At 36.2% G+C, this 27456-nt stretch overlaps 1 protein-coding gene across 1 annotated transcript; it reads left to right on the top strand.

Moving 5' to 3' along the window:
* Positions 1-8116: 8116 nt before the first annotated feature.
* Positions 8117-10244, top strand: LOC113232043 (oxamate amidohydrolase proenzyme-like). Its single transcript, XM_026466668.1, is given in 3 exon segments — positions 8117-8177; positions 8218-8408; positions 8652-10244. Coding segments are annotated over 3 exon segments (1845 nt in total).
* The last annotated feature ends 17212 nt before the right edge of the window (positions 10245-27456 follow it).

Consider the following 27456-nt stretch of genomic DNA (forward strand, 5'->3'; position numbering starts at 1 on the left):
TTACAGGAATTACTAACTTTAAGTTATTATACAAAAATTGTTGTCTTTATAAAAGGTTTGTTTTTATTAAATTATGTTTTATTTAGTTACTCGTGTGTCACCTTGGTACCTAAGTTTATAACAGCGTATAGGTAGTTTCAAAGTTCGTAATTATCTAAACATAGACCGAACTTAGACTTCTAATCCTTATTCGCGTAACAACTAACTGCACTGAATTCGAAGTCTGCAAGTTTATACACTTAAAATGGAATGTATTCCTAACAAAGCACATAAATTCTAAGATAAAATATGCCAATATGCTTCCTCTATTTTAGCTGGAATAATATAACTAGAATTGTGGCGGATATGTTGCAGTGTTAGCACGACGGCTTGGTTTTCAGGGGTAAAACAGTTTTGGTCGTTGTAGACATCTTTCATACTGTATAGAAGTATGCCGTCCGGTGTCCTCTAAAAGTAGCTTTTTGAATTCTATTCTTTTCAGATCATCATCAGCCTATATTGAAGTTCAATATACCAGTATTATATATACATAGGGCAAACAACGAAGATGCGCATAATTGACATAGTATCACTTGAAGAACTTGAAGATCAAGTGTCACTTTTTAGTAGCAGTAGAGCTCCTTGTGAAAGAGTTCGTCCAGTGAAGAGAATTGCCACCGTACCTACTTCTGCCACCAAGCAGTAATGTCAGCATTACTGTGTTCCGGTTTTGATGGGTAAGGGTGCTGGTGAAGTTACAGGCACATGGGACTTGTCAACGTATGTTTAGGGTGACAGGCGCAGTGGCAGTGCCCCTCAGATCTTTGCGATTTAAAACTCTGAGTGGCACTGCAACTGTTATGGACAAGCGTATAGCTCATCAGGTGCACGACTTGTTCGCCCCGTCACTTGGTATTATAAAAATAAGAAAAACATCGTGAGAATACTCTTTTACTCTTTAATAAAATCTTTAATAAAGCTGCCTCTGTGGCCGACGTACGATTTTCGGGACGGGAGAAATTATTCGTATGGCCTACATTTGTTTCTCTCGTGAGTTTGAGTGTAATTTGTGGTTGTCTATGGGTGTGTCCATGGCACCCGTGACACAGGGTTTCCCTAGTTAAGTGCGGTGCTATAACAAATATGAAATTACACTGCCTTGTGGTGTCGAAGTGAATGATTTTTTATGTACGTTTATTGATCTTATATGTAGGTACTAGGAACTATTAATGAACATAATGGTAGGCGAGATTTCAGGTGCTAAGTAGAGAAAAGCAAAATTGGATATTAGGCTAATTTCATATACTCAGTCTTTGCAATGTTCGCTTACTTAGTAGCGAAATAAATGGTAAGACTAGTCTGCAACACTGTAATCTTTTTAATCGCCGAGTAACGAGTTGTTTTATTGATGAGAAATAATTACTATAGTCACGTCATGTTGAGTTAAAGTGTACGTTTCTTCCAATTAGGTTTATTGCTAAGAATTATTATGTTTTGCAATAAGTAACTTTTTTATGATACTAAGTGGTAGGAGGAACAAGTCGTCCACCTGATGGTAAGCGACACGCCTATGCATAACAGTTGCAATGTCATTTAGAGCTTTACATTGCAAAGATCTGAGGGGCACTGCCATTGCGCCCATCACCCTGAGACATAAGTTGAAAAGTCTTGTGCCTGTAATTTCATCGGCCTTACCCTTCAAACTTACATTTTATATAAAATAAAGTGGCAGTACTCCCCTGGAAGAACTCTTCCACAAGGCGCTCTACTGCTGCATAGTAAAGGTTGAAAATTATTACAAGGTGTTATGTATATTTATTCAGATAAAAAATAAAAGACGAATATCAATAATCGACTAAACAGAACTTGAAAAGTAAGTTGTAAATATTAATTGAAAACAAATTTAATATATTTATTAAAATTGCTTTTTAACATCTGCTAAGAGGCTTATAAATTATTATTTCGCTTTTCTTTGTATGAAAATGAATTGTTAAATATAAAAATGAAAGTAAATTATAGGTTCAACACATTATAAATCATCAGTTGATCTTATATACGTGGGGCGCACTATAAGTGTCCGAAATGAATAAGAAAAAAATATTATAAATGGTCAGAAATGAATTTATTGTTTCTCAAAATATTTTTTGTTAGCGCTAATGCACTTTTTCATAGGAATGAACCAATTTTGAAAACATTTATTCCACTCTTCCGTGACAATCTCTGAAACATATTTTTCATATTCTTCGACAGCATCTCAGGTGATGAAAATCGTTGACCGCGTAACTGGTTCTTAATATTTGTAAAATGCTATAATTATAGAAATAAAATGGTTGTGTAATGGAAGATGTAACAACAAATAATCTATTTTCACTTTGTATAAGAACATTTGATATAATTTATAAAGGTATGATTACTCCCTGTATATGATCAACAAAAGGTATAACAACAAAAGGCATAATTTTAATGTGTATAATAAACCTTCCGCATAACAGACATAAGATATAAATTAAGTGACATATTGAACAAATGGTATAAGTACTACTACATAATGTATGAAATAATATAACACAATATTTCGTTTTATGAATAGTTGAAGCGTCCCATGTTACGTTGATAAGATTTATTTTATTTCATGGAATGTACAATTGCAAAATGTAATTGTTTTTGTATTTGTTTTAAGTGCTTTTTGTGTAATAAAATATATTTATTAAAGCTTTAGGCAGAATATTTAATTGTATATACTAACCTAACCTAAATCCACAGGAGAAGGTCAAACCAACTAGTAAATGCAAACAAATTCGGTTCTGGCAGCTTTGTCATATACTAAACCCACAGGAGGAGGTCGAACCAACTAGGATATGCAAACAAATTCGATTCATTCACCATTGCACCTAAACACCACTGGAATTATATACATTTATAATACATTATACTCAGTGGATGCTCTATCTGAAGTGTTTATATAAAATGAACATTACGCCATCGGTATATTAGTTTGAAAGTTGTTATATCAATCGTCTATTGTACCTTTATATCATGCAAGAATATGTGAAATGTCTGTATACCATAAATTAGTTATTTCTGTTGAGTGTTATATCGACTAAAAATACGTCATTTGTTGTTATATATTACGAACCGCACTCAAATATGATGTCACGGGCAGACCCGGGGCGCTACACTACTATACACAAATCCAAACCTGTGCGTCGCGTTGTGCAGCCCGAGCATTCAAAAACACTGTACGAGGGTGAATGCAACTTCACTTGCTTATGCTTCCTGCGCTATACGGCATTGCATTACTGTCTGTTTATATTGTGCTTGTGCTTTCAAATAAACATTTTTTGTGTGACTTACAAAACTCTGGACTTCCATTATACTTATTCCAAGGTAGGGTACCCACATAAAGTCTGTTTATTAACAATAGAAGTACGCAACTAAATACGTGTTTACATGCAATTTCTTCAGAAATTTCTATTGATATTCAATGAACTCAAAATACGTTCTTGTAACGCCCTTCATACTTATCTCTTCATCACAAAAAAAAATTATTTAAATTAATTTGAATTGAAATAATTTCAAAAAGTGTAACGTATTTCATAAGTTACAATATGAGTTCTAAGAAATTGTATGTAATAATAACTTTAATGTCTGTCTAATATAGGTAATCAATCAAAAATCATTTTTAATACAAGGTTCTTTTTTTTTCGTTATTTGGTAGTAAAGTCCAGAACGAATTGGAAATAAAGGAAGAACATTACTAGGGTCTGATTCTCGTGCTATAGAGAAACGTCATTGAAGAGAAATTTCGTAAGGCTTGGCAGACGTTGATTGCAGCTTTTTCTGTATATCAGAATATCACACACATAGACATATATATATATATATGTCGACTCAATATTCGACATCCAACGAGAATCGAATGTAGTACAATTAGGAAGTCGTATTTGACGTCATAGACATTCTATTTGGATGTGACAAACTGTTGACAAAAATTTGACTTTCAACAAAGATATGACATTAAAGAGGGTCAATAAAGTGTTTCGTTACGTTCCGTTATTTCAATTTGAAAGCTCTTGGAAAAAATATTTATCGATTATGTTTTGTATACAATCGATAAAGGTAAATACAAGTGCAATGTGGACCAACTTCACACAGCGAGCTTACAACGCCTTGCGTGTACAACGTGCACAATTTTACAACATTTTTAGGGTTCTGTTGAGGTTTCCTCGCTTTTGCAGCGCCTCTGGCTTGCTTAGGGATGTAGATGATTTTTACGCAATAATGCGCAAAAAAGTGCGTCTCAGATGTTGCGTTTGCGTGGGGGCACCTATGGTATCCTGAGGAAGATAGGAGAAAGAATGGACTCGGCTATCTTCCGTAGATTCACTGTGTTACACTTGGACATATAATAATGTATTTATAAAAATAATGTAACAAAGTAATTTAATTTAATGTATTGTAATTGTTTTTCTTGTTTCTACTAACTTAGCTCATAAGATTGTTACCAACAAATTAATTTGAATCTGATAAAAACGGAACGTGTACTGAAAGTCTATACAACCTCAAATGGCTTTGGTGGACTCCGCGTAACAGTGAAATTGTTGAATCAATCACTTTGAAAAAAATATATAGTAAAATTTAGGATGTACACTGATTACTATACGGTGTGAAAACACGATTCCTAAAAGTTTTCACGATAGAAAAAAAAAAACATAAAATTACCTCGAAATTTTACAAGAAAACTGTGGTATTCAGTAGATACCTTACATAATACACCAAAGATTTTTTTTGTATCAACTGAACTAAATACGTATACTATACGATATACATTTTTCAAATGGCTTTAATTGAGTTTGTGAAAAAATAAATTCTGAAATAAAGCCAGTCTCCCTGCTTCTCGACCCAAGAACCGTATAAATACGGGAAAAATCTCAATTCGAGCCGGGGTAAATAGACTCTTAATGAATGATTTAAAATGTTTCGGCCAAGCATTGATATCGAGCGTGAGAATTTTTTAAGCAGTTAAGATCTTAGTGGTATTACCTGTGTAGACAATTATAATAACGATATTACCTATCGATATTGAATTCGAGAGAATATCGCAACGTACGGGAATTGGTCCCGAGTCGAGTGCTAGTTGAGTGGTGCTGGCGGAAAAATATATTTTAGTAGATGTCTCTAGTGTATGAGAACGTTGTTGTCAGAAAATTTTAAAATATGGTACAGTAAGACACGCGAATTTTCAGAATCTAATTTTTAATATTTAAATTTTTTTTCACTATAGCGGTAATGTGAGTATCGTGTTCCGTACTTGTAGACATAATACATGCGATCATTGTCAATTTTGAGAGTAAATTGACAAGAACTGTGTAGAAATTATATTCCGATTATAGCATACTTACTAATATAAATTTTTAATTTCCTCAATTATTAATATTTTTATTTAGTGACGTAGTAGATGTATGCGCGTGATGTATATAATTCTCTAAAGTACTTGTGACCTATTTGGCATAGCTTCCAAGGAAAAGGAATCTAACAGAGAGAAGCTCCGCTCACGCGATTCATGCGTCTCTGGAAGCGTACCACACCTAGAGGTGCCGGTGATGATTTTATACCGATTTATCGGATATCGAAGTTATAACAGGCAAAAGACTAATATTAATTGCTATTTCGGTAACTACTCTAGCAAACCATAAAGTTTTTAATGCCTGGGTCTGTGTATAATTATATGGAATGTGTTAAATATGACTAGAAAGATGGATAAATTCCCTATCATATAAATACAAGGAATATTTTAATGACATACCTAACTTATGTTGGAAGAAATAACATTTTCATTACAAAATTGAGTTTATTTCTTCACGCCAACCACATTTAAACCGAACACAAACGGTTGAAGTAATGTCGGGTGGAAAAAGGCTGAGGTCGGAGTCTGGTATCGTGACGGTTGGGATTCCACAAGGAGATGCGCTAGGGAATACCCTTTTTATGACCTCTATAAATGATCTACCATCTGCCGTATCGGAAGGTCAAATAATTCTGTATGCTGATGACACAACAGTTGTGGCCAATGCGCGCGCATACGAGCAACTCAATAAAAAAATCACTACAGTTTGCGAACAACTAGAAAGATGGTTTTCAGCAAATGGTTTGATTCTCAACGTAAACAAATCAAATGTTATGCTCTTCTCTGGTAGGCGTGTTTCGAGTGTGAGTATCCAGTGTCCTATTCCGATGAGTGACAAATGCAAATTCTTGGGTTTTACGTTGGATCCTACCTTGAATTGGAAACAACACGTAGACTTGCTATGTGATAAGCTGAGTGGTGCGATGTTTGCTCTGAGTAAACTAAAACCGTTGGTGTCTCGTAATGCGTTGAGGCAAGCGTACTTTGCATACTTCCACTCAACTATGACTTATGGTGTTATTCTGTGGGGCAATTTGACAGACGCTGACAGGGTAATGCGTATACAAAAGCGAGCGTTACGAACTATGGTTGGCATAACCCAGAGGCAATCCTGCAAGGTGCTGTTTGGTGTACACCGAATAATGACCCACTATTCGTAATATGTTTTTGAGGTCATCATGTTCACGCGGAAACACTTAGAACAGTTTGGGCGAGTGGAGGTGATGGGTGGGTGCCTCAGTCGTGCGGGACAACTCTGATCAGTACCGCATCGCACTGCTCTTCACGAAAAAAACCCGCGGGTTATAGGACCGACCTATTATGAGCACCTACCTGCCGAACTAAAAAACTAATGTTGTGAGGATACGTTCAGGTGCAGACTGAAGAACCTTTTATTGGAAAAGTCCCTTTACTCAGTAACAGAGCACACTCAAAGTACTTAATAAATAATTAAATTATTATATTTATTAATGAATTTGACATTCATCGTATTATTATACTGCAATATACATTTATTAGTTATTAAGTATCCATATTGACATTTTCTGTATACACTTGACATTGTTAGTTTAATTCAATTATTTATTACTTTAATTTAATTATGTTTCAATTTGTATATGTACACTATTGTGTACTTATGATTCACTATTATATAATTATTTTCTTCATGATTTTGTAAACTTGACGCTCACTTTTCGAAAAGTAGTACAAAATGACATGTAATTCTACATATTTGTATGAAATTTCTAATGTTGAGAGAAATAAACTAAACTAAAGTAATGGCGGCCATATGTAAAAATTTCAAAAATTTATTTTGACCGCCAATATCAGGCAATCCTTGAAAACTTTTCCTGCCAATTTTCAGCCCAAGCAAAGCAGGTTTTATTAACAGCCATTTATATAAAAAAAGCACACTCATATGACGGCTACATCGAAAAACGGCAACGAAATTTTTGCTCATTCTTCTCAAGGGAATCTGCCGTACGAATGAGCAGTAGAGTTTAATCAATGTGACGATTTCAAGTGCCTTTTGCTTAAATAAAAATTATTTGAGGTTTGTTTTGACATTTATACCACACTTGTAGGTGCTAATGTTTGTAGGTGCTAAATTTATTAACTAATTTGTAAAGTTTTTTTCGCAAATATCGAGCTGAAAGATAAAAAGAAATACTAACTTGTTAAAATAATTAAACTACGTATATATCACATCACGTTATTGAGTTACTGTTGAGAAACAAAAGAAGCAATGGAAAGTAAACGCAAGAAAAATATAGTGTTTCTTGCTTGGTGTTTTTCGTAACAAAAACGGAAAAAATGAGGATAGAAACGTTCGTACGTTTGTCGCTCGTAAAATCATCAATGTTAACAAAAAACTTCATTTTCTATACGGGGTGCAAGGAATGCCAACCTACTGCGGATTTATGTGTAAGATTTCTTTTGATAAAGGATATTTTACATAAGCGTAAGTTTAAGGACTATCATTATTTGTAGCTTTTTCACACCATTCAAGAAAGTAATAAAACGCAGTCCACTGAAAATTAGAAAACCTATCAACGTCGATCGTAACAACGTCAGTCCTCCGAGCCAGACTGGATCATTAACATCCTTTGGTCTATCGGAGTTGGATTCGATCAAGTACCAAGTCTGGAAAATGAAGACCGCTCAGCATTTCGCATCTACATGAAGCCTGCTGCCATTTAAGCGGAACAATGGTTGTCACCCAGAGTTAAGATGACACTGCAGATCAAGAGAAGAACACCTAAGAAATACGAGTGGAACACGAACGATTACGGTGATTGGCACTGGATCCGCCACTGTTGCCGTTGTTGCAGTGACGCCAGAATATGGAGGCACATCCCTACGGGGGGAGGCCTATGTACGTCAGAGGAGGGAGCTCTACGTACCCACCGCTGTTATCAACCCACTACCCACTGCTATCAACACCGCAGCCCAGTCAACAATACCGAGGTCACCTGAATACTCGCAAGGATCAACAACGACTATTACAGCGCCATTACGACAGGTAGAGCTTGAAAAAGACGAAAATCTAGCGGAGATTCATTGAAGCGAGCTACAAATGGAAGCTCTTATTAGAAAAGTTGTTGATTGTATTTTAAGATTTTATCGATTTTATGACGTTAATTTATAAGTTATATTATAAATTCTGCATTGCCAATTTTTGTTCACAAAAATCTTTAAATTAATAACCCGTGGTACTTACATATTAATGCTTTTACTTTAAACAATAAAACAATTTTTTTTGCAGATATTATACATGGCGTCTAGCGTAACTAGTACTCGTGGTATGGTGGTGACACCACATCAACTAGCTAGTCAGAGCGCTGTGACTGTTCTTCGAGATGGGGGAACTGCAGTCGAGGCGGTTGTCGCTGCTGCTGCCACAAATGCAGTCGTTTATCCTCACATGAACAGCATAGGTGGAGATTCCTTCTGGTTGATTATCCCACCTCGAGGAGATCCTCTTGTCATTGAAGCTTGTGGTGTTGCCGGTAGTCAAGCCAACTTTGAATTCTATGCAGGACTGGATAGAATCCCTATAAGAGGTCCAAAAGCTGCTAATACAGTTGCTGGAGCTGTCGGGGGGTGGCAAGAAGCCTTAAATTATGTATCAGAATGTGGCTATCAGAGGAAATCTACATTAAAACTCTTAGCTGATGCTATTTATTACGCTGAGCACGGTTTTCCTGTATCAACTTTACATGAAGCTAATCTAAAGATAGTGAAAAACGAGGGATGGTTTTCACCCGATTTTAAAAAAACTTTTTTGCCAAATGGCACCATACCTAAAGCCGGCGACATATTTTGCCAGAAAAAACTTGCAAAAACATTGAAACACTTAGCTAAGAAGGGACTATACAGTTTTTATAGAGGTAAACTGGCAAAAAAAATTGCGAAAGATATGAAAAATGTTGGTATGCCTATTACCAAGGCCGACTTGGCTAATTATACCCCTATAAGAAAGCGACCTTTAAGATTATTACATAAATGTGGCGAACTTCTGAATGTCCCACCACCTACTCAAGGTTTAGTATCATTGTCTATTCTAGGAATATTGGACAAACTAAATATAGACGGCAAAAGTGAGGGAAAGTTTATTCACACCACTGTTGAAGCAACTAAGCAGGCATTTGACATAAGAGATCAATATATAACTGATCCTGCCTATATGAAAGTTGACCCTAATTGCTTGCTCTCTGATAGAGTAATTACTGCAATGTCTAATAATATCGGTCGAAAAGCGAGACACTTGAAAAATGTCAAAGGACCGGGAGATACGGTTTGGCTAGGAGTAATGGATGATAAAGGATTTTCAGTTTCTTTTCTTCAAAGTACCTATTATACTTTTGGAAGTGGAGTGGTTTTACCCGAAACTGGTATATTGTGACATAATAGAGGGGTTTCTTTTACACTAGCTAAAGACCATATACGATCACTGAAACCAGGGAATAAACCTTTTCATACTTTGAATCCCGCCGCTGCTCGTTTGAACGACGGAAGACTTATAATATACGGAACACGGGGAGGCAATGGTCAACCGCAAACACAAGCTGCAATTTTCCATAGATACGTGATTCAAAATGTACCATTGCAGAAAAGTGTTTCTGATCCAAGGTCGCTGTATGGAAGTAACAATGAAGAAAATGATGACACACTGAAGTTAGAGGATAGATTTGATAGAAAAACGATAAAATATCTTACAGACAGATCTCATAAGGTGGTCATATTGCCATCGTACAGTGAATCTGTAGGACAAGCTGGCATGTTAGTCAGGCACACAAATGGTGTAATGGAAGGTGTTTATGATCCTAGAGCTAATGGCAGCGCTTCAGGATTTTAGAATGTAAGGTTATTATTTGTAAAATCTTACGGGTTCTTTCATTTTCCAGGCAAGTCAACGTTATATTTAAATTGAACCTAGATTAAAAGCCAATTTCAAATTTATCAATACATACTCAGTTAATAAAGTTCCAAAATTTGAGTTTGTAAAGCTAAGACCAATTCAATTTCAACTTTATAAGATTGACGTTAATTTCATAACTAAAATTAGGTTAGCTGAAACTCAGAATTTATAATGTGACTCTAGTCTTGAAGGTGTTCTTTCGTAAATCAGATTAATGACTTGCTTAATAATAATGTATAATTAGGTCAGTTTTACAATTTGGATACCTTTTCTTAATCTATCAATGCCACTAAAATACTTCAGATTCTTTTTATAATTTGAATCTTGAAAAGTCTATTGTTATCCACGAGTCTTTGTTGGAGAAAAATCTTCGAATAGAAAAGTAATTTAGTAGGAGTGAAATTAACAGTATTGGAACATTTTTAAATTAGACAATCTATTTGAAATATACTCTGTGGCATGAACAGTGCTCGCCAATAATTCATTTTTATTTAAAGATCAGGGAACGAACAAAGAACCAAGGTCATAAAATAGTTTAAATCAAATTTCGCTGTTTTAAAATCAAACCTCGGATGGGTATGGCGTGATCGCGGACATTTTAATGAAAGACTAGATTAATTTGCTCATTTGTATTTATTTGGAGGAAAAAATATACCAATTGCGAACAACATTTCGTAAATTGCAATGCTATGGCAAAGTTTAACACGTGGAATTTATATTCAATATGTCGAATACCTCAGGTTGAATATCTTCGTCGTAGAGTTTAACAATATTTTTTTTAATAGAAATTACCAACTTTAAGTTAACACAAAACATTGTTCTTTGTATTATTGTCTTTATAAAAGCTTTGTGTTTTTTAAATTATGTTTTGTTTAGTTATCTACGTGTGATCTTGGTACTTAAGTGGATAGTTTCAAAGTTCGTAATTATCTAAAAATTGAACGACCCTAGACTCTTAATCCTTATTTGCGTAGCAACTAACTGCACTAAATTCGAAATCTGCAAGTTTATAAGCTTAACATAATGTATTTGTAACACAGTACACAAACTCTAATATAAAATATATGTACCAATACGATTCCTCAATTTGGAATTATATAATGTTGCAGTGTCGTTTTCAGGGGTAATAAATGTAAGTGTGGGTGAACGACGACGATGTTTTTTATTATTATAATATCAAGTGACGGGACGAACAAGTCGTGCGCCTGATGGTAAGCTATACGCCTGTCCATAACAGTTGCAGTGCCACTCAGAGCTTTAAATCGCAAAGATCTAAGGGGCACTGCCACTGCGCCCGTCACCCTGAGACATAAGTTGACAAGTCCCATAAGCCTGTAATTTTACCAGCACCCTTACCCTTCAAAACTGGAACACAATAATGCTGACATTACTGTTTGATGGCAGGAAGGTAGCAATACTTCCTTGGACGAACTCATTCACAAGCAACTCTATTGCAACTAAAGTAAGATGATGATGAAGATGTTCGTAACTGACAAACATAATGAGAATGCTCTTTAGTACTTTTTTATAGTGTCAGACAACCACACTAGTTACCTGATTTTAAAACTACAAAATACCTGCACTATGAATACCAAAGTAACGAAATTAAATTCAAGGCATTAATCAGGACACCAAGATTAGGACCTATCTAGAAAATACGATACAAATATTCTTTATTTCAAATATAAATACAAAAAAAAGACAGTGCACCAGGCGGCATTATTGGTCCATTATTGGGTGAAAATCTTTAAGGTAAATAATCAATCGAGGGTGCAACAGAATACGTATTTAGTACACATTTGCCGTCCACAAACAACGTCAACAACAACACGTCGGACAAATGGTCAAATAACCGTTTCAAATTGTTTGCAATTGTGTTTGCAAATGTTTATAGGGCTCAAAATTTCCCTTTTAAAAACAGTTAAAATTAGTTAGCGTTTTCAACTTATCCGAACTTACCCTAACGATGCATCGCTGCAATGTCATTAAAAAATTTTGAATACCTATTCTAAAACTGGGTTATGTATTTATACATCTCAAAAAATTATTTTGTCACTTAGCCGCGTTTTAGTTAGCAGACGGCAATATTGCACTTACGCAAATAAAAAAAGGAAACAAAATAAATAAAATACTGTAACAAACCTACTTTATGTAATAGACGGCCTTAAGCCAGATTGTTCACTTTTAGTTCTCTAAGAATCCGCTAGATGGCACTGACCCATATGGCGTTATTTCTGAATCGCGGTGTTAAGATTTACCCTCGAATGGTGACTACTCGAACACAATTTTGTTAATGTGAAGAGAAATCGGAGAATACAGAGAGCTCAATAAGGCAACCAGGAGTTGAGTCCCTTCTTGGTAACTGCTACTCGGATCTTCTGATATTTCGTACGCTCATACAGGGTGAAAAAAAAGTCTCATCTCGCGGATCGGTTTCCAGGAGTCAAGTCCCTTCTGGGAACAACTGCCCGGACCTTCCGCATGTAGGGTGAAGTTGTATTGGGCGACATACAAGGTGAAAATAAAAATCTTTTGGACCATTTGGAGTTTCAATTGGCTTGTTTTGGTAACCTCATCCAACGGAAGAAAGAACCTCCCTCCTTTACAATACTTAATAAATTAACAATATTGTTTTTTATTATTATGTTTCATATATACTTAAATAATTTAAAACATAATAATAAAAAAAGAATGAATATTGTGTCACATTAAGTTCCAGTAGCGCAAACAATCAGCGCTTAGTCTGTAAATGTAAGGACCGTGTCAACGAACCAGTCTCAGCGTTAAATAGGCTAAATAACGGTCTCCTCGGGGTAAGTGAGTGATGGCCCCGGGTGTAAAGTTACTTATCTTATGAGTGCAATGGTAAGTATAGGGCCGGTCACGGGTGATTGTCTGGACGCGCGTGAAGCTGGAGTTGGGTCTAGCAGTATTCGGGCCCTTAGACGCGGCAGGTTGGCCCAACCATTTGGCCAATCTACAGACGATCCATCACTAACAGTTGGCTTGGCATCAGCAGGAGCTGGAGCAACTCGATCCCAGCAATCGATGTGCCCGCCGCTGGTGAAGTACGGCTCCGCATGGCATGGACGTTGGATATCAATAAAAATGTCATGCATGGGCAGTAATGTATCGCATATTTCTTTTTTCTTTCGACATTAGATATAGACCTATCTATATACCTACATTCTTGTTGGAGGTATTGCATATCCAGCAGTGGGACGTATGCAGCCTAGCAACGATAACGAAAATAGCGAATTATACCATTAATAAAAAATATCATAATTATTCAAATACGTTAAATTCCTTTATTCTCATAAGGACAGATTCTCAATAGGACGGATTCTCAAGAAGACGGATTCTCATGAAGACAGATTCTCAAAAAACCGGAAATTGTACAGGTGCACGCAAAAGTATTTGAAATACGCCTCGGTAACATAAGTTTAACGTATGTCTGCATGTTCCTTGCGCGTTGGTTACTTTTTGTATGGGCCTTTAAATAGTACTTTTTTTTGTCGTCGTGGCGATAATTGAGGATGCCTATCATTGAGGGATGCCTATTTCTAGCAGTGGACGTCTTTCGGCTGAAGTGATACTGATGATGATATCACAATATTTGGTCAAAATGTCAATCCACTGTTCCCAGGGTGTAAACAAACCGATACATCATAAATGGTTAATTTGTGCATTTATGATGCACGTGATCATTTTTTAAATTTATTTGAAATTATTAATTGATCCTTTTTTTCACAATACATAACATATAACGCATTATGGTGTGTCGGTTTGTTTCATCATCATCACACAGCCTGTATACGTCCCACTGCAGGGCACAGGCCTATGTATGGACCGTGGGTATCCATACACGATGCTTGTTGTTGACTCCCGGGGAATAGTGGATTGAAACAGCAGAGTAGGTATATGAGTAAATTGCAGTGGAAAGTGTAATCTCCTTGCTGTATAATTTGTTTTGTTACTGGTGATTTGATAAAACTAATTATTAAACATGTCATTGATTTGACATTGTCATGAAATATCTTGAATGTAAGCTAATTTTCCTATCTCTATGTAAAATCATTGATTTTTTTTTCAAAAATGGATAAAGCGGGCCCTAGTTCTGGAAAAATTAACATCGTGATAATTGAAGGAAATAAAGGTACGACTCAGTTTATGAGCTGTTAATTTTTATGAATATTCATTTACTGTGTCAGGACAGTTTTCCTATCGTCTCTGTTCCGTTTGGAGCTGTACAACATGTATTGATGGATAGAACTGGGGAGTAGTTCAGTTGTGATAGATCGGTTGACCGGACCATACCATACCTAAACTTTCATGTGGTAGTACAGTTAACCGGACAGACGATAATTCTTAGTGACCATGGGTACAGTCAAATCTATAGACAACCAAAAGTTTAGCTGTGGTCCTGTCAACCGGTATATCACGACTGAACCACGGAAAAGAAGCACCGAATGAAGTTTTTTACTTATTGTTATAGGTAAAGGCCGGTTATCGAATCAAGGAATGGTGCTTCTGCACGCTGGCCATAAATATAATTTTGTTAAAACAAATATGTGTGGTACAACTAATTGGCGATGCGTCAATAAAAACATTTGTGGCACTTCCATAACATTAACAGCTGATAATAAAGAAATTGTGAAAGAAGCTAAACATGTATGTTTACCAGATTATGAACGTAACAAAATTGATTTCACAATGTCATTAGCCAAACAAGAGGTTTGTCTTAATATGGCGCCTATACCTGAAATTTTTGAGAAACACTATTACAAACTTCATAAACAGGATTCTGATCATACATTTGGTCAGGGCGAAATGCTTTCCCCAGAGGAATTACCTACATTCAGTTCAAAAAAGGATACGCTGTATCGGGCACGCTATAAATTTTTAAATGTAAAAAAAAGTAAATTTTTGCGACCCCAAGATGTGCTGTTGCCAGACAGTTTAGTAAGTGATTTCTTTTTGTATGACGATGGTGTTGAAGAGAAGATTATAATTTTTGGTACTCGACTGGCAAAAGCAACATTGAAAACAGTTGATATTGTGTACGTTGATGGAACGTTTAGATGTTGCCCGATTCCTTTCTATCAGCTGTTTTCTGTACATGCTGACATTACGCATGAATCAGGAACTGTGTGCTTTGTGCCATTGTTGTTCGCTTTGTTGCCCAACAAAAGCCAAACTACATACGAGAGACTTTTCAAAATTTTAAAATATCAATTTTTTATGAATATCAGCACTTTCAAATGTGACTACGAACTGGCTATTATCCAAGCGATAAAGGCAATATATCCTGACATTGTAGTAAAGGGTTGCTACTATCATTTTACAAACGCAGTTTGGAAAAAGTCGAAATCGATTAATTTTAGTTCATCCAACGAGGGTCGTAAATGTACTCAGCTCTTTTCCTTATTAGCACTGTTGCCAGCGTCGCTTATACCGGAGGCGTATCTGACATTATGTGAATTGGCTCCTAATACTGAAGAAAGTACACAATTCCAAAATTATTTCTCGAAGCAATGGATCAATCTTATTACGAGAGAAGTTTTCAGTTGTTTTGGCGAGAAATTTCGAACGACAAACGCAATCGAAGGGTGGCATAAAAGAATTAATTCTAGAATTCCTAAAAGGCCATCGATGCTTTATTTCATCATGCTTTTGAAGAAGGAAGCAAAACTGTCGGACATAAAAATTGTCAGAGGGTCCTTTTATTGTGCGGGAAAAAGAAGGAGAAAAAGTGACATTTTAGTTGACAGAAAAATTGAACAGATTGTATCTGAATGTGTACGGAGTGAAATATCGGTCTTTGAGTGTTTGCAACGCCTTGCGATACTAAGACGTTTTGACGACGACAATTGACAAGTTATTAAAATAATTTTATCTCTATTTTTTTCTCTTTTTCTCCTTACGTGTACTGCTGTTCTTTTGAGAATCTGTCTTCATGAGAATCCGTCTTCTTGAGAATCCGTCCTATTGAGAATCTGTCCTTATGAGAATAATGGGTTAAATTTCAGGATCGTATCATAGTATGAACTCTTAGAAAATAGAAATTAATACTATAAAATAATTATTTTTGATTTTGAATAAACATTACATTTTTGTTAATTTTGTCTTTTTTACGTTCACATCACGTTATGCTTGGCATTTAAGACTTCAATTCAACTCTGTGCCGTTTACGATAGAACGGTCCAAAGTGCGAGTGTCAAGTTTTATGTGCTCTTGACTGCACATAAGTACTGCTGGCTTGCTTAAGATGTACCTGAGCAATTTGGCACTTATCTGTTGTCCCTCGCTAAAGCTCAGAAATTTTTAAATCAATGGCTGCACTCGGACTCTAAAAGCAACAGCCTTTTCCCAAACAAAATATTAATGATATAATAATAATAATAAATAAAGTTTATTATTGTTTATAATAAGTTTTATTATTATTTAATTAACAATTCCTCTTATTTTTATTTTTGTTCAATATCATGATTTTTACAACCATGATATTCTTTTTTTGTTAAAATAATATAACGCCTCCTTCAAGCAAAATATTCTATCAACAATATGTATAGTAATGGGACGCTATGTTACTTGAGGTTTATGTTAACATACTCGGCCTAGTGCGATATCGCATTAAAAATTAGACGCAGCTTTGACAGTGTGCCAAAAATAGAATTTCAAATAAGGCACCCATAATTGTAAGAAGATGTAGAGGCCATTGTGAGGTCTCTAATGATTAATAACCAAAACGTTATGCAAGTTATGTAAGAAACAAACAAAAAATAAACGACACTGTTTAGTGGATTAGTCCAATACAAGTTCCGGAACGAATCACGTTGAAACTTTGCGTCCCCAAACTTCCTGCAGCTTATTACAGTCGAACAATGCTTGTAAATTTCGAAATTGTCCTTACAATACTGTTATGTATTGACTAGAGCTTTTAAACAAACACATTTGTTTTCTTATCACACGAGGAAAAAAGTAATGGAAAGAATAATTCAAATAAAACAAAACATAACAATACAAAACCAAAAATATTTTTTTTTTAAAAGACAACATTTTTTTATATAAAAAATAAGTGCGCATTTGACCTCCATCTCACCTGATGGAAAGTGATGATGAGGTTGACGATGTAGCAGGCACACCTAAGTAATGTTCTAATCTCTGTTCAAATCTATTCACTCTCGCCTTGAAAAGGTCCAAGTTATAGCGTTCGGGGAATAAGTTCGCAGGCAGGAATTTAACTCTCTAGCCGCTCGCCATATAAATGTGGAAGCGAAACGCTTAGTGCGAATCCTGGGAATAATATACTCAATATTGATTGTAATGAATGTTACGATATCGAGTTCTTAGGTTTTCGCGATTACACATAGGAAATGAAACTATTTTTCCGGATTTAAATCGCGTATATTTCTGTTTTTCAAACAAACCAACGTTTCGGACAGGTCCCACGGCCACGGTTGACTCCCATGGTTAGTTGCATGGCCTGAAAAAACAAATATACGCGATTTGAATCCGTAAAAATAGTTCCATTTTCTATGAATATTATGATGTTTTTACTACCATGTTATTAAGTTATTTATGTGAAATTACTTCAGTACTTTGTTATAATTATTATTAAAACGAAGACTTCGACCTTACGCACAAGAAAGAAAGCTTCCTTCGATCTGACAGGAATGTTTCTTTGTTTTCAATGTTTGTATTAATAAATAATATACTCAATACTTTATTGGTTTCCCATGATGTCAACAAGGTGTTACAAAATATAAAATACACAGAGTATTTATGGACCCTATCGTGCACAGCAAGTGAGGTAGTTATTATCAAAGTAAATATTATTTTATAATCTACTCGTATGTACATATTTATTTAAGTATTATTATATGTTATAATCTCAGTACAGAGTACTAAAAAAACCAACCTCAATAGTACATGGAATTACACATAATTACCAAGTTTTATTGAAATGGGTTACCGGAACGTGCGCAAACCCGACTTCATTCCCTAGTTCACCACTATACGGGACTTGACTACTCTAAGTATATTGAGAGAGAAAAACGCCTTGAATTGGAGAATAGCAAAATCAACCATTAAAATAATTGCTGCTTATAATAAAATTTAGGCGCTATTTACAAAAATTTTCGTTAATTTGCGTTAACAGCCACTCTCAGAGGTGGATGATTTTCTTCGAAATTAAATGGGACCACTATGGAGGTACCCTATTTCCAACAAAAAAGTATCATGAAAATAGGCTCACAAAGACCGGAGTTATCGCGCGCTGAAGAGTCCTAGGGGGCCTCGGATGCTGTCTAGTGGGTCCTGTCTATATTAATGATTGTCGAAAGATCTTATAGTGGTTCGTTTACATTCTTTTGAATTTCACATTGAAATGGACTACACTCGCACCATTATGATTATGAATTACTTTTTAAATCGACTTCAAGGAGGAGGTTCTCAATTCGAATGTATTTTTTTTACTCCGGCAGTTCAGTACCGATTCTTATGATTCATTTTTTGTTGGAAAGAGGGTACCTCAGTACTGGTTCCATTTAAATTTAAAGAAAATATTCCACCTCTAAGGGTGGCGAACTAGGGGATGAATCCGATTTTGCGCACTTACCGGTAACCGATTTCAATTAAACTTTGCAAATAGATGAAACCCCACGGACTATTAATGTCGGTTTTTTTATAAAAAAGTTATAATTTATTCTGTATTTTGCTGTATATTAATAATAGTAGCGGGAAACTTTCCGGTTCGGGTCTACTTTACTACAACAAGTATTATACTTTATACCTATAAATACTTATTGTAGGTATTAAGACCGTTTCTATGAAAAAGGTAATATACTTATGTAACATTGCAGTTATTTTTAGCTTAAGAAAGTAACTACATATCTACTTAAAGCAAAAAATAACTGCAATGTTCGTAAAAAAAAACCCTTCAATTTTGAACCCTTTAAAAGTGACCGCCGCAAATACAAATTATCCGTCCGTATACCAACCAATCTATAGATGTATAGAAATAGCTCTTCCTACCGGGCTGTACTAATATTATTATAATGAAATACCAGACATTAAAAAGTGATAAGAAACATTCAACATTTAAAGGCAAATTAAACATATTACTGGCCACTAGAACTTATTATTCAATAGAAGAGTTCTTGTCAGATAGAGAGCTTTAAGAAGAACAAAATGTTCTATTACTCGTCAGCGATCTATAACTTATAACAGAATATATATTTAGTAATTTTTTAAACAAAAACTAATACATGTGACGTTGTGTTTTTATTTTTAAGATTAGAGAAGCAATGTATACTTACAGATTGCAACATCCTAACATGATCCATGTTTGTATGAGATACATTGTGCTATCCACTATGGAACTACATTAATAAATAAGATAAGTACTTAAATAAATAAATATCAATAAATATAAATGGGAACAAAAAATAATACCCAGAATTCACGAAAGGAAGACGAATAAGAATAATCTGAAAGAAAGATGGATTATGTTCCATCGGACCCAACTCTCGCGTAAATCAAGCATCGTATAGTATCTAATAAACCGCTTCATTTACAAATTAAGACAAATGTGGCCACTTCATTATTCTGGGAGTTTAATTTCGAGGTGGGATGTTAGGACCATTCATCCACATTAGTGTGACCAGCGACAAATTACTGGATTTATCGCGTTTTATACTGGACCGAGGCTGAAGTAGGTATTTGAACTGTGTAAGACAAAATTCTTGAGCTAAAGCCGTAGACTCACTTATGGCTTTTCGGTTATTTTAAATTTTTTCTTAGCTTTTTTAACAGTAACTGATCAATAACATGGTTTAATTGCTATTATCATATGAAACGTAAATATATTTATTATACTAGAAATCTAGTACACTCGGTTTAATTGTTAGTACACATCATTGACTTACAAATAAATGGACGACGGGTCTAATACAAAAGCCACGAAAAAAATGTCCCAAGTCAACCTATTCGAAATGTAAATTGTTATGTCATCGCAGTATCGCGCTGTCCGTAGAACAAATGAAGACTTAAGCGGAGTGTCGCGCTCTGTATACGATTTTAGCGCCTTACAAGTGCGGACACTTTTTAGCGCGGACCCGAGACGTCCATATAATTGTAAGTCAATGGTACACATGGTTTAATTGCTATTGTTATATGAAATAGATTTCTGGTACGTAGTTTTTTTTATAATTGCTGCACGTTTTTTGTGTTACTAGAGCATAACATTGTATGTATTTTAAATTGATTTTAGGTTATGGCGTAGTAACGAGAACTAACCAAACGATCATATAACGTGTGTGGACTTTGTCTGCTTTAAAACACAAAAAAGTAGACATGTAAATTATTAAACATGTAAATTGTAGCAGTCGAGCTCGTTGTGAAAGAGTTCGTCCAGTGATGTGAACATTACTGCGTTCCAGTTTCGAAGGGTAAGGGTGCTGGTGAAATTACAGGCACATGGGACTTGTTAACTTATATATCAGGGTGTCGAGTGCAGTGACAGTGTCTGTCAGATCATTGTGATTTAAAGCTCTAAGTGGCACTGCAACTCTTAGGGACAGGCGAGTTTCCACTAGCCACACAACTTGTCCGTCCCGTCACTTAATAGGTATTATAAAAAAAGTATATAAATTTACTTATAATAATTAACGGTTGCTACAAAATCCTCTCTTTGTATATTATGCATAGTTATGTATATGATTATAACGATAGTGAAAGCCAAGGACAGGGCGAAATGGCGCACAGCGACTGCAGCGTCCCACTTCCAAAAAGGACTGGCTCCGCGGCATATGTGGCGAAAATATTAAAATACCAAATTTACTAGGCACTGGTTACTCAATACACTTTTCGGAGTTGAAACTCTAGTTCCTTGGTGCCAATACGGTTTGTTTAATGAAAAAAATACAACGAAACTTCCAATGACTCATTCGTCGTTACGTAACATAAAGATAGTGAAGAATTTAGTTTAAGAGAGCTAGTGAGAGGAAAATAAAGAATAAAACAGTAGTTTTTTTATGATAACAACAGGGCTAGCACGACAATTAGCGACTTGCACCTGAGCGACATAAAGCGAGAGATACTGCCATTCTCGTATAGAAATTCCGCAATATAAATCGCTCTCGCGCAAGTCGCACCTTGTCGTGCTGGCCCTACAAGTAACGGAACGGATAAGTAGTGCACCTGGTGGTAAGCAACACGTCTACTGATGACAGTTGCAGAACTTTAGATTGCAAAAATCTGAGAGGCATTGCTACGTCGACCGTCATAAGTTGCCAAGTCCCATGTACCTGTAATTTCACCAGCACCCTTGAGAACGTGGGCTAATACCCACGGCCAAGAAGTAATTTCTTGGCGGTAGAAATAGGTAAGTTGGCAGTCATTCGCTGGATGAACTCATTCACAATTGAACTATTGCTGCTGAAACACAAAAGGCACAAACTAAAAATATGCTGTTGTTCAGACATCGTTACACTCAAAAGCATGTCAAACAAATTGCCTAGATCTGTTACAGACTACAATGAGTGGCCAAGCTAACAGACAGCGCTTGAGCACAAATTTATTGTTCTGGTTCTGTATTGTGTGGGTTTCCTGAAATGTTCATCGAGCTGGCATTGAGTGCTACAGTAGTAGTATTCTGATTTGAATACTCGTACGAACAATACAATAGCTATAGCTACCCGATCTATTTCAATTGCTCCCAATTGGGAAGGAATACTTGACTATATAGAGCTACTTCTTGTAGGGAAATAATAAAGGTTCCGAAAAACAAATGATATTGCAGTTAACTGTAACTTTTTTTAAAACCCCGCACTAGGCAAACCCTGTGTCACGGGTGCCATGGACATACACACAGACAACCACAAATTACACCCAAACTTACAAGAGAAATAATGTAGGCCACATAAATATTTCTCCCGGCCCGGAAAACGAAGCCTGGACCTCTGCGTGAGAGACCAGCATGGCAACCGTTCGGCCACGAAGGCAATTAGGAGTTAGTTGCTTAAGACTAACTGTAATACTAATTTAGCTGCGTTAAAACGAGTTACAGAAAAACAAATATCGTATTTAGCAAACAATCAAAGGCTTCTTTGAATTACAATTCTACGAAAAAATACTGTAGGTACTTTTGAACAATAATACTACATTGCAAAAACCAGATAAATTTATATTGTCGTTTTCACTTTTTTAAATCACAATTTTAATGAAAGTAACTACAACCGTTCTGCCTGCGACGGCGAAGCTTCGTGATTCAAACGCGACGCCATCTTGACAATTTTTTTGACAATCGGAAACAGAAATCTCTTCGGCCGAAACGAATATGATCGATACAGGTTAGAAGTCGCTTCGTTTCGCTTTGCGACTGCCTTAGGCTAAGAACTCATGGAGCGGTTTTCACCCGCGCCCGCCGAGGTTGCGGGACCGCGGCCTCAGAAGAATGTAGAAATGTATGCAAAATTTAGTAGCACATTTCATGACGCGTTTTACGCCCGCAGCGGAGACGGTTGCTCGCGGCGTCCGCAAACCGCGCAGGACGCGGTCACCCGCGCGCTTGGCGGGTGTCGCCCGCGCACTCTGCGGTCGGTTCGCGGACGACGCGTTGCATGCGCGCGGGTTGGGTCTTTCCTACCCACGCCATTTTGTGATTGATTTTCGATTTGGCAGCGCGTGTCAATTTCTTAAGTTATGAATGTTGAAGTCGATCAATTAATTTCCTACCAGTTACAATTTTTCTTAAAAGTTCTGAATAAGTAGATACGGACATCCGAAAAAAATTAAAGAATTTGTCTTCATGTTTTTTTAACTCATGAATAAGAACAACGACTAATCGGTAACGATTGCTTTCCTGAATCAGAGGATGCACCCTGAATCTTTTAGGCCTTCTTCTTTTAATTCTTCGATGAAATAAGTATAACGCGATAGCTCGTTTTTATGTGAGTCCATGGCGACGTCTGAGACTTAAACGACGACCTCCATCGATCGTAAATAACCTTGCGATCCTCTCCCGCCAAGTTTGCGGGCCGTTCCGCAACCGCGGCGGCTACGTGACCGCACAAACCTGCGGTATCGTCAGTGTTGAAATAAAACAGCTGTCCCGCAACCGCAGCGGGCGCGGGTCAAAACCGCTTCGTGAGTTCTGTCTCTTAGACTTTGTAGTTTGATTTTTTATATAAACGCGGAAGTCTTTCTGGAAATAAATTAACATCCCTCGCCGCTACTCATTTTCAACTGCCTCTGTCCGCTTAGTACCAAATTATATCATTTTAAGAATTTTTTTCAATATACAACTGTTATGTATATTACGATTGATTGGAAGTAAATTTTTATATTTCTTCCATATGATGCAATAGTTAACAAGGACTAAGTGAGTATGAAAGATATAAGGTGCTTTTAAATTTATAATAGGTGATTTACAATAAAAATACCTGACAACAGTTTTCGGTGAAATATAAAGTAAGTTGGTAGAGTTGTATTATGTTAGCAAGATTTTCCAGAACTTTCAGTAGGTATTTCATTCGGTTGTTTCCGTATTTTTATTTGCACAAAAGTTTTGGGTAGCGTGGTAAATAACGATGTAAGATTCATATCTTGAGTAAGCTCAATTTTAATTTACTTTCGGAGTTTTTATTATTACCCATTTTTGCATTTATTGTAGTATAATACACGTTCATTAGGTGACGCGATGAACTTCCGCAACAGAAATAAAAAAAAAGTCAGGGATTGGAACTACATGCGGTTGTACAATCTTATTCTTTTTATAACTAAAGGCGTAACCTGTTTTTATATATCTATGAGATATGCGAGACAAGACAATTGCATTCTTAAATAGAGGATAAAGTACCTACCCCTACATATACTTTTTTTTTAAACTGACAGTACATTGCGCGTTAGTATATTGCTCGCTTACGAGCAGCTATAGTGATTGCAGGCGGCTAATGTTCTATCAACTGTCTACTATTCATATTGGTTACAATAGGTAACAGTCGAATCTGTTTTATTTGCAGATGTATTATTTATTATTATAAAATGTCCCAATAGATGTAAATTCCTTCCAGGTTCACACTTTTAGGTGAATATATTTGAGAAAAAAAACTAAGCTTCTTACAAACACAAAATTACGAAGAGATGAGAAAATAATTGAAATACTATTTTAAACACACAAACACACACACACACACACACACACACACACACACACACACACACACAAACACGACGGCGCATGCGGGTTTGCGCGCCCGCATGCGCCATACGCAATATGCACACGCACACATGCACGCACGCACTCACACGTCATCAAATACAAATCTTGTGATTTAGTTTAGGCTCCAGCTTACTACAAATGTAATCTGTTTCGTTATTTTTTTATTGAGTACCTAGTTTTAGTATACTTTTTGTGGAAGGAGCAAAAACTATACTTAATTTATTTCATGAATTTAAGCAATTTCATAATATGAACCATATGAATAACCACATGAAAGCTGTACTTCCCTAAATATAACTCAGAAAAGACAGCTTAACATATCTACAAAAGCCATATCACATAAATTGTTGAAAATTTGAATAGAGCGTAGCGATATGCTGTTAGCATCTTGGCTAACAGACAGCATTTGAGCACTTTATTGTTTGTGCGGAGCTTCCAGTATGTTCACCGAACTTGTATTGAGCTCTTGACGGAATATTACTACGTATTGATGACAAGAAACTTAGCACCAGATCATCAAAATCATCTTTGCGTTTGCAAAATGGATAATAAAATGGATTTTGCTGCTTTGAGGTAAGATTTGAACTTGAATGATTCGCATAAAATTTCGTTTATCAAAATTTTGCGCGAATTACATTCTCCGTCTGACGAATAGACTTTTTTATATTTAGTTACGCTACATGTTCAATACAAAAAATACCGAGGATTCAGGTTGAGGATTTCTTTATTAGACCAGTCTGCTGAAGTTGTTCAAAATAAGTCACAATTATCTAAACAAAAGTACAATAATTTCAGTACAAAGTACTCGTAAAACCTACCTCAAAGGTACGTGGAATGACTTCTATTTGGCAAGTTTTATTGAAATCGGTTACCGGAAAGTGCGCGCAACCGAATTCATCCCCTGGTTTGATACCCTTAGAGGTGGAATATTTTTCAAATTTAAATGGGACCACTACTGAGGTACCCTCTTTCCAACAAAAAAAAAAAATCATCAAAATCGACACACAAATCTTATATATCTTTATATCTTATATAATTAAAAGTTTAAACAGTTATCGCGTAACACGCTTACAAAAAAACCACACAGTCGAATTGAGAATCTCCTCCTTTTTTAAAGTCGGTTAACAAAAACAAATATCGAGCATTGTTGAACAACCAGTTAACCTTTTATATTTTTTTACATTGCTATATATACTTTTTACATTGCTGCACCTCAATAATTTCAATTGTAGCGGCCAAGTAAAATATTGGTGTAGACAAATGTTGTATTAATAATTATAACAAACTAGTGGAGTAATTTCACAAAAATAATTGAATATCAATTCAATAAAAATGTAAAAAATTTTGGTTTAGGAAATGAAACTATTTTTCCGGATTTAAATCGCATACAGGTCCCATGGTCATGGTTGATTCAACCGTCAACGGTTGTCAACCGTGGCCATGGGACCTGTAAAGGACCCGAAACGTCGGTTTGTTTGAAAAAACAAATATAGGCGTTTTAAATCCGAAAAAATAGTTTCATTTCCTGTGTGTAACAATCGCAAAAACCTAAGAACTCGATAAATTTTGGTTTTTTACATGATCGCTATAGGTACATTGATCTCTGCGATCAGGAGAGACAATTGTGCACAATTCACTAGCATGCAGTCAATGTAAAATAAAAATTATTGTACCACAACGAATCCATAAGAATTAAACGAGGAATACTTATTTCTATCGTTTTTTAAAATATAAGTGCACATTTGACCTCCATCTCACCTGATGGAAAGTGAAGGTCGACAATGAGCATGCACACCTAAATAATGCCTATTCACTCTCGCCTTGAAAAGGCCCAAGTTATAATGTTCAGGAAACAAGTCTGCCGGCAGGGAATTCCACTCCATAGCCATTCGCCATATAAACGTGGAAGCGTAACGCTTCGTGCGAATCTTTGGAATATCCACAACATAGGGGTGGAACACACGCCTACGCCCAGTCCGCGGTGATGGAAAGGGGAAGGCGGAATTAAATCGTGCAATTCCATCGCACACTCTCCGTGATATATCCTGTAAAATACTGACAAGCAGGCAAGTTTACGGCGGTGTTCAAGGCTTTGCAGCTTCGCCTCCACTAATTCCGAGTCACCAATAAGCCTCTTGCCACGATTGTCAATTGAATCCAAAGTGGCCAGTTGATATGTAGCAGAGCCATCCCAAAGGCGGCAGAAGTACTCCATGCACGACCGGACTGTTGTGCTTGGCACAGCTGAAGCAACTGTCCCGGTGTAAAGTAACGCCTCACCCTGGAAAGGATGCCAAGCTTCCTTGCTGCATTTTTGGCCATGGATTTAATGTATCTGCCGAAGTTTAAATTGGACGACAGGTCCATTCCAAGTAGCTGGAGGCAGACGGCTATCGGTATGGATATATTACGAAAAGTCGTAGTCAGGTTTTGTGGAGAATAGACACGCATGCGTTTTGGTAACGTTAAATTTGACAAGATTGGCATCGCCCCAATCGGAGACTGCCTGGAGCGTCAAATCCAAACTGGATTTGAAAAAGACTGGATTTCCTCTCCACTGACCCTTGCATTGGTCAAGTACATATCTACAACTGTGCTGTCATCAGCATACGCAAAGGTACCTGGAATTAACATATCATTGATATGCAGCAAGAGAGTTGCAGAAAGAGAGTTGCAGACAGTACGGAACCCTGAGGAACTCTATCTATCTATCTATAGCCATATGTTCGGAAGTGTAGCCTTCTAAGACCACTCGAATCGAATGTTCACTCAAGAAGTCCGAGATCCAATTGCAAAGGTCAGTGGGAAGCCCATAAGAGGGAAGCTTATTTAAAAGACTTGCGTGCCAGACCCTGTCAATTTATGATATGGATGTTTTTGATATCTCATTGAACAGATTTAAGGTAAGCATCCACAACAAACTAT

Source organism: Hyposmocoma kahamanoa, unplaced genomic scaffold (genome assembly GCF_003589595.1).
Source record: "Hyposmocoma kahamanoa isolate Upper Pololo Valley unplaced genomic scaffold, ASM358959v1 66, whole genome shotgun sequence".
Taxonomy (NCBI): domain Eukaryota; kingdom Metazoa; phylum Arthropoda; class Insecta; order Lepidoptera; family Cosmopterigidae; genus Hyposmocoma; species Hyposmocoma kahamanoa.